Source organism: Pithys albifrons, chromosome 6 (genome assembly GCF_047495875.1).
Source record: "Pithys albifrons albifrons isolate INPA30051 chromosome 6, PitAlb_v1, whole genome shotgun sequence".
Taxonomy (NCBI): domain Eukaryota; kingdom Metazoa; phylum Chordata; class Aves; order Passeriformes; family Thamnophilidae; genus Pithys; species Pithys albifrons.
Window position 1 is genome coordinate 14657820 of NC_092463.1, and position 8886 is coordinate 14666705.

The 8886-nt window shown below is 40.5% G+C and overlaps 1 protein-coding gene across 2 annotated transcripts in view; it reads right to left on the reverse strand.

The window, feature by feature from the left end:
• VRK1 (VRK serine/threonine kinase 1) overlaps positions 1 to 7602 on the reverse strand; it is a 31724-nt gene extending 24122 nt beyond the window's left edge. Inside the window, exons 1-2 of one of the 2 annotated variants that reach the window (XM_071557561.1) lie at positions 7512 to 7602; positions 945 to 1106 (exon numbers count right to left, since the gene is read on the reverse strand). In XM_071557561.1, coding sequence (XP_071413662.1) covers positions 945 to 1101 — 157 coding nt within the window. In that variant the 5' untranslated portion in view covers positions 1102 to 1106; positions 7512 to 7602. Of the gene's footprint in view, positions 1 to 944; positions 1107 to 7481 lie in introns of both variants that reach the window. The other variant, XM_071557560.1, reaches the window with a different exon arrangement.
• Positions 7603 to 8886: the final 1284 nt, after the last annotated feature.

Below are 8886 nucleotides of genomic sequence, written 5' to 3' on the forward strand. Positions count from 1 at the left end.
TGAGCGAGCTCAAACTTCAGTAAATTTAGTAGCTTGCTAAGCAAGGCTGAGTAAGTAATTGAAAGCTTCTTTGGCAAGAAGCCACCCACTAGTCCTGTTTTTCTTAACCCATTTATGCTGCACTCTGTTCATTTTAAAAGCAGGACAGACTTTTTGTTGTTTTCCAGCTCAATATATAAATTCAGAGCAACTTTTTCACCAAGATGAGGAAAACCATATTACAGAGATCACATTAGCTTTCATCCTCTCAAAAATGTTTGAAGAACAACTACAGGCAATCAAATAGTTGTTAGTCTCAAGGCCTCTCTGATCTGTTCATTTGTTCAAGTAAGAATGATACTAAGCATGGAACACTATTCACTTTAAGCAATTTTCCTTGTATTCAGTAACAGCATTGAAAAACAAGAACTGTACTGACAGTTTAAACTGTAAAGTCAAACATTTGCATTTGTTTTGAGCAATTGTAACATAAAAAAGTATATGACATGTCAAAGGTCATGAAAAAAATCAAAGCAACACGAAAGGCAAGACCAGCCCAAATAGTGACTGATATCAGTAGCCTCCAGAGAATATACTCAGACTGTTTCAGTTCAGAATTTGTCGTTATAAAGACAATTATGCAAAAATCCAGTATTTTGGCCAGAACAAAAATCAAATTTAAATAAATAGTGAATTACATTTTCCATGGCTAAAAAGTAATAAAGATTTTGGTCTAAAAAAAGAATGAACTACCATTACAAAATCATACAACTAGTGCTTAAAATTACTAATAGTTTATCCGTGTCATCTTCTTCCAATGCCATGATCCAAGCTACAGTTCTAGTAAAAAGGATCACATGAAGACAGTTTGCACTTTTAACTTAGGGTCAACTTTTCACTGTTCTGAATAAGAATAAACATCTCACTCTCCATTTTAGAGCATTATCAAAGATAACCCCACTTACCAAGGTATAGGCGTCCAAAGCCTCCCTGCCCTATGGGGACACCTAATTTCCATTCTTTCCTTGATATATCTACTAGAACCTCCCCCGCAGTAAATAATTCAGCAAGTTTCCTTTTTGCAGGGGCTCTTTTTCCAGCAGTCTTCTTACTATATGGCATTTTCCCTGGAGTGAGAGAGAGAGAAGGGTAGGAAAATTAAAAAAAAGCATAGGTTACGTGCTGATCCAGCTTATTTTATGTAGAAATCTGTTAGAAGCATGAAAAAGTACAGGTTGTTTAAGTTATAACTTGTTACTACAAAGATACCATAAAAGAAATGCAGTAAGCAGTTTCATTGGCATGAATTCTAACTGAAAAACAACTAATTTTTGCAGGCATCACAAAAAAAATTTGACAGTAAAAGACTTCACAGGAGAAATCTGTTAGGAGCTCTTTTTTATACATGCTGAACAGAAAAGTCTCAGAACCTATTCTGTTCAATCAATCACAACCAATCACAGGTTGGAAAAACTTTAAAAAAAAAGTTTAATCAAAAGATCTCCTCAGTTTTCCTGGAGTTAAGCTTGCCTATTGAAAAATTCCAAGTCTTCAGTAATAATACATGGAATTATCTTAGCTGTAAAAAGTACACCAAAAAAATTTAAAAAGCTATCCAAACATTTTTTTTTCTCCTATATAACTGCAGGAACAAAAATTAAAGTCTGGTTATTGTTTACAGGGTAGCATTGAGTAGGTAATCAATAAACTAGTACATAAGTAGCTCTTTTGAGATCCTAAGTGTAAATGTGTAACTGATGCCTTCTGCCAACCTCAGGTCTCGGATAAGCAATATTTACAGAAAGAGGAAAACAGTTGTTAAATAATTGATGTTAAGGTTATTGTATTGAGTAACTAGTCTAATAGGAAAATAGTATTTTGCTTATTCAGAAACTTCCTGAATTGTGTATTAATAATACTTCTTTCTCCTTCCAGCAAAATTATAAAATCCCACCAGTCAGAATAGTGTCTTTTAGAACATAACTGTGACTCTGTATGATTTTTATCTGCATAAGGTAAAGATCAATTCTTTGTAAAACAACTTATGAAGGCATTTCATGTAAAGAGCTCATTACTTATTTAGCATCAGTTTTCATCTTTCAGTTCTAATGTTCTTCTAGGACTTATTTTAATTTCCCAAAAAACAAAAACCAAAAACAAAACTATGACAGTTGTTCCAAAAGCACTCTCCCTTCTACAAGACTCTTCTGATTGGGTAGTACCTTCAGGAATTTTTCTTCCTCAAATAATGTCTGTCACCCAACTAGCACCTGAAGAAGATAAGCACTTCTCTACTTACTAAATGGAAGAATAACTGTCAAGTTTCCTGACAATGTTACTGTGTCTAACACTCAAGTCTGCAGCTTTGATTGACCGTATACCTACCTAGAGGTGGAATGTGACAGACTAAAGCCCAACAGTGGATAAAACACCCCTTGGAGATGGTGAATGGTGATGTGCACAAGGAGCTCTGGCAATAATGCAAAGGAGCTCACTTGAGCTCAACAAAAGGGTGGCCTTTGTTTTAGGGAAACAGTTAAATGAGCGGAACACAAAATTGTTAAGTGGATCAAATGGAGGTGTAACTGTCTCCCCGAGTAAGCTTGACCAGTGTGGGGAAATTGAACAGGAGGCTCAATCCAGCATCAGCACCCAAAAACTACCTGGCAGAACTTCCAAGAGAACAATGGGCGTGGGCTGGTTGCAATCCAGGTGTTCCTTTCCCAGTGGTTGGGGACACCAGCACAGTGACAGTGAACATATTATAGAGACTGGTATTGAGAATCACACTGGTATTGTGACTGAACTATGTACTGCAATTGCTGTATTTTGTAAGTCAAAATTGTATTGCTTTCAGTGTATTTCATATTACTTTCCTAAATCAGAAATCCCGTATGGCACCAACTACCTTCAAATAAGTAAATTTGATATTAAATATTACGTCCTTCATACATGGAAGAACTAGAAGAATCTGGTCAGAGAGCAGTGGACTCTGGCAGAAAGCAATCTGCAGACACCAGTCATTCAATACCGAAATAAAAGCAGAGGAGATGGTGCATCACTCCAAACAGCCAAAGATCTGTTTTTTCAGGGTTCTTATTAATCTCAGAAATATCTTCGTGTCAAAGAACTGCATGTGAATACCTACTGTGATTAAATGAGTAACTTCAACAAAACACTATCATAAAATACTCGTATCACAGGAAGAGACTGGTATTTATCAATACCTACATTGCACAGGCTTCCTCTATCACAAAATAGGATGTTTTAAGTCAGCATAACTTTTCCATATTTCCACGTCTATATAGTAACATTCTTCCTTACAATCAAGACACATTTTACACTTATATTTTAAGACTAACTTTACCACGCAGCTTTCTCCACAGTCTTTAAGAAACGCATCTCTACATCCCCTTCATCTTTTTTTTTTTTATCTTCAAGGTGATACATGCTTTACTGTCTTAGAGGAAGATCCTTCCTCCAGATTTTCTTCAGGAGAAAAATGAGACTTTCAAGCACAAAACGCAATTCCAGCCAGCTGAGATAAGACCATACCAATAAGAAAGTAATGGTGTCAAAGTGCCAGAAGGAAGAATGGTAGAAATGTCCACATGTTGATACCACTTATAAGCACAGGCCAAAAAGATCACTGCAGACCTTTAAGCAGCTTCTCAGGAGACCCAAATCAGGAAATGGATTGAAACACAGGACAGACTGAAATCAGTAGAAATGGCAATGGAATAACAAATGAGAAGTCTGGAGCCCCAAAGCTGACTAAGACAAGGAGAAAAAGAAAGCACAGAAATTAGAGTGTTGCTTAATGGCTCAGATGTTAGACAAGGTCACACTCACTGTCACCTGAAGAATACCAAAATACATCCAAAATGAGCACACTGTCCTCAAGCTAAGAGACAATTTATTGTCAATATAAGAGACATGAAGAGGGCTTGAAGGACTGCACCCCTTGACCTCTGAGTTACTAGAAATAAATCTGGCAAGACTTGGGCATAGGCAATTTGTTGCTTGAATGCTGGACAGATTGTTACCCATAAAAGATAACTTTGTGGCCTCTTTTGCAATAAGGCTGGCAGGCCCCTGAAACAAACCTGATACGCTTCACATCTCTGACATTCACAGTGAGACTCACTTAAAGAGAATAAAATTTACTTTAAACAGCTCCTCAAGGGTATCAGAGGAAGAGCTGGTGCTTCCCTCTTCCATACACAACCCATATTTTGTTTAACATGGTCAGTAATTGTGTGCCTGAAGGTATTTATTTAAAAAAACACAAAACCAAACACATTAACGACAACGTCCCTTTATCCATAAAAGCAAAAATTCAAAATGGACATAAGTTTGAATGTCCCCAGCTGGGAACCCTGCCCTTAACAAATACATGAGATACACATACATGGTTTCTTGGCTGTCTCTATTCACACCCATCTGCTAAGATGGCACTGTGCCTACTGACAAGTTGGTCAAGCTATCAGTAGGCCATAGGTGCCAAACAGGGATCGCTTGCAATGGGCAGCATCACAATACTGAGCACTCCTTTGCAAAAAAGCTGTTATCCAAGGAAACATTGTAGCAATGGCTGCACATGCTTTCACATTTCTTTGGATGAATCTGTTCAAGTATCTTCTATTGCTTGAAACCAAAGACACCTGGAAATTGCAATGATTTTCTACATGAAAATTCAGAATTAGGAAAAATTATAAAAATTACAAAAAAAGATAATGCCATTTTAGTGCAAATTATGCCACATTATGTGCTTTTCAACTTACAATACAGGAAACACAGGTGGTTTGTCAGGAAACTTATAAACCAACAAGACATGGAGCTGCCCACTGTACATTGCACAACTACAATAAAGTCACCTACTTCTCCCTAAAATCACCTTTAAAAATTCACCACTGCCACCACTTAAAAAAAAACCAAAACAATCATACCCACTTCAAATTCTCCTACATCTCAATTACTTCTTCCTATCAATAAACAGAAATATTTTCTACCCCACAGGTATTGTGAAGCTTGATTCATTAGTGCCTGCAATCATGCTGAAGTCCTTGGAAACACTGCCATGGATGTCAAGTACTGTGCTATCATTGAAGTATCAGACCTGACCCTACTTAGCTAAGGTGCCTGACAAGAACAATTTTCAAGGTACATGATTGTAAACAGCAGCATTTTATGTGGCTACACTGTGCTCAAAACAAAGATTTTGCTACTAAGAAGTATGAATAACAGAAGCCTATTTGTCTAAACTATCTCCAAAAGCCTGTTAATACTACAAAGGTTCTCATTCTACTCCCTAATAAAACATCTTGGAAGAAACAGAATGCAATGCACTTGAGATAGCACTATTGATGCAAAACTGTCTGCCTATCAGTGGCGTTATCTTTACAAACACTGTCTGCAATGGTTGCAACTTGAGTGATACTTGAACTCAGAATAAATATGAATAGCCACTTCTCGCTTTTTGTTGGCATCCATTATTAATAAAACTCTGAAATGAATATCAAACAAATTTATTCTGAAAGAAGTATTTCTGCTGTGTGTCAATTCAGACTGCTTTCTTCCTGATCCTCCTCTTTTATTATCTGGAAATTGTCATTTTTACAGTTGCTTATCTTACTAGGACTTATTTTCATTCTCATCTCAAAGAGGGTGTGCTGGTGCCCTGTGCTCCTCTTGTGAGCAGGTAGTTCCACAGCAAGACCTGAAATCTATCCATCATTAACACTGATAATTAGTCATACCACAAAATCTAAGTCTGCCTGGAAAAAAAAAAAGACAAGGAGAAAAAAACTAAATTTGTGCTCAAGGAGTGTGAAAGAAAGAACATTGTATTTTAAAATTTCTGAATATTGTAGAACTGTTTCACAGGAGGGACTACACAAAAAAATAACTGAAGTGTCAGTGACTTGTCACACCAAGTGAGGTAGACCGGGAAAAAAGACCTTCTTGCATAAATCAGGCATTCTGTGACTGGTCTATCACTGTGTTACACCTGTGGAAACCTCTGTAACCTGATTTCCTTACCATTAGGACATCTGACAATTAATGGCACTTAGAGAAGAAGAGGCACTAGGGTTCTTTCCCCTAGAAATAAAAAAGATGTATTTCTAGACAAAATAAATAAATGTCATTGGTAGACCAGTATTACTGAGAAGCATTTCATCACAACAGCACCATACTGGACCAAGTAAATATCTTTAATCATTTCTTTTGTAAACAAACCAAGATGACTTAAAGTTTCAGAATGCAACTTGTTGAGAGGTAGGAAACAGTCATTCACAGGAGGAATTACTGTGTTGCTAATTTTAAATTGCTTTCTCAAGAATACCTTATCTTCTTTTGAATGCTATTTAAAGTGATTCTCAAAATCCGTATTCTCATTCAGTTATTGCCTTCTAAGGTATCAAATCATCTGTCACTCCAAATCACCTCACCACCAAACCAACTGCAAATACTTAATACATCTGAGTGAGACACTTAAAAGCCTTTTGATAAAAATCAATTGCGCTGAAATTCACTAGGAATCCTACCTCATTTGGGAATTATCCCAAAGAATAGTAATTCCCATTTGGGAATTATTCCCCAAGAATCACGTGGACAGCTTTCTCCTACAGAGGAAGGCACGAGACTTTTGACACAGTAATATTATAGGAAGCTTCACAACAGCTTTTGTAATTTTGTTAGTGATAAAAAGAGCGCATGGACTTCCTATAAATTAATAAAGGCTTTTACTTTTATTAGTGCTTGAGCACAACTGGAGAACCACAGAACAACAGGGTTCACCCTGCCTGTGACTGCTTCAGTCTTAAACAAGGAAAGCAAGTGGCGAGAAATAGGAAGTGAAAGAGTAAACCACAACCACTGAGAGACAGAAACCAGCTCAGCCCAACTGTTACACAACAGGCCTGTCCTGATCCTCAAACTGCCGATTCTCATTTGCTAGTTGTACGCCTGCATTTAAAAAAATAAATTAATAAAGTACAACTCAGGAACGCCTCCCAGCCAAGGAGATGCCTCACCGGGATGACCATGAAGGTGACGAAGCTTTAAGTGGCGCTGAGCACAGCTTGTACTCAGCCTTCCCCACCTCGGCTCAGCGCTAAAAAAAAACCAAGAAAAAAAAACAAACAGGAAGGAAAGCAGCTTAGACCGGAGCCCCCAAAGGCTGGCTGAGAGGCCGCAGCCCAGGCAGGAGGGCGAAGCGGGGGCTGCACAGGCCAAGGGTGAAGCCGAGGGAGCTCTGCCCCACCTGCCGCCGCTCCCTCCCTCCCTGCTGGCCCACGGAGATGCCTCCGACGCCACGGGATGGGACAGGGGACGGAAAGGAAGGCGCCTTCCCCACGCTCGGCATCAGACGAGAAGGAGAAGGACGAGAAGGACGAGCAGGGCGCGGGAGCGCCCGGCGGCACCACCGGCCTCCTCCCCGCAACCCACCAGAAGGGCGAAGGGGAAGCGAAATGCTTCCTAAACAAAACAACACCTACGCCGCAGAAGCGGGCGCTGGCTCCAAGTACCTCCAGCGGGCCGGGCCCGGCGCCGCTCCTTCCTCCTGGTCCGAAATTCCCGCACTGCCCGCGGCCCCAGGCGGCCCGCCCGCCCCGCTCCACCTCCCAGCATCGCCCGCGCCCATTGGTCCGCCAACGGCGGCCGCCCACCCTAGCCCCTCCCTGCGCGCGGTGCCTGCTGGGAGCTGTAGTCCGTAAACGCTGGGAGTGGCTGCTGAGGCGGCTGTAAAGGACTACACTTCCCAGCAGGCACCGCGCCCGCAATGGGCCAGGCGCTGAACCCCTGCAGAGTCAGAATTGTTCAGGTTGGAAAAGACCTTCGAGATCGTCAAGTGCAGCCATCAACCCACGGTCACCACTGATCCATATCCGCACATTCATGAGATGCCTCCAGGGATGACGATTCCATCACTGCCCTGGCCAGCCTGTTCCAATCCTTCACAACCCTTTCAGTGGAAAATTTTTTAGTTATAAGAAACCCCAGTGATTTAAGTGGCAATAAGTTTGGGAAGGCCTTTGTCAAGCTGATGCCACAGAATCACAGAAACAATAAGGTTGGAAAAGACCTCAAATCATCAAGTCCAAGCTATGACACAACACCATCACGCCAACCAGACCGTGGCATTATGTGTCACATACATCTTTCCTTAAACACCCTCAGCAACGGGGCCGCCACCGCCCTAAAGTGGTGGGTTCCCACTCCAAGGTGGTGGAGTCACTTCCTGCGTGACAACAGCCCCTGTCCAGGAGACAGGTCAAGACACAGCCACCAGGTTTCCAAGAGCCAAGGTCATGCAGGGATTATTCACCTTGTGTGCCTGATGCCCTGGCCAAACCCAACCCCTCCGGCCACGCCAGTCCCAGTCCAACCATAGTGTTGCTTCTTGCAGCAGGTCTGGCCCATTTGTCACCTGTATCACCACACAGAATCATAGAATCATTCAGGTTGGAACAGACCTTTAAAATCATCAAGTCCAAATATAAATGCTACCAAGTTCACCACTAAACCATGTCCCCAAGTGCTACATCTGCACCTGCTTCTTTCACTGTCAAGCACAAAGGTCTGCACACCCATAATTGCTTCTGCCAAGCTGTGAAATGGGAGACAGGTGTAGAACATTAAAGAAATGCCAAAACAGGGAATTTAGTGGAAGTGGCAGGAGAATGAAAGAACAGTGGTTTTGTTTTGTTAATTTGCTGGGTATTTTAAACCTTTAATAAGACATTATATTTTCATAGCCACTGTTTTCACATGCTCCTATTTTAGAGGTACAAAATATCTTAAAGAACTATAATTCCATAATATGTTCACCATGACTGAACTTTCATAGATTTCCTTACAAATCTGGGCTACATTAATAATAGAAATGTATTCTAGAAATAC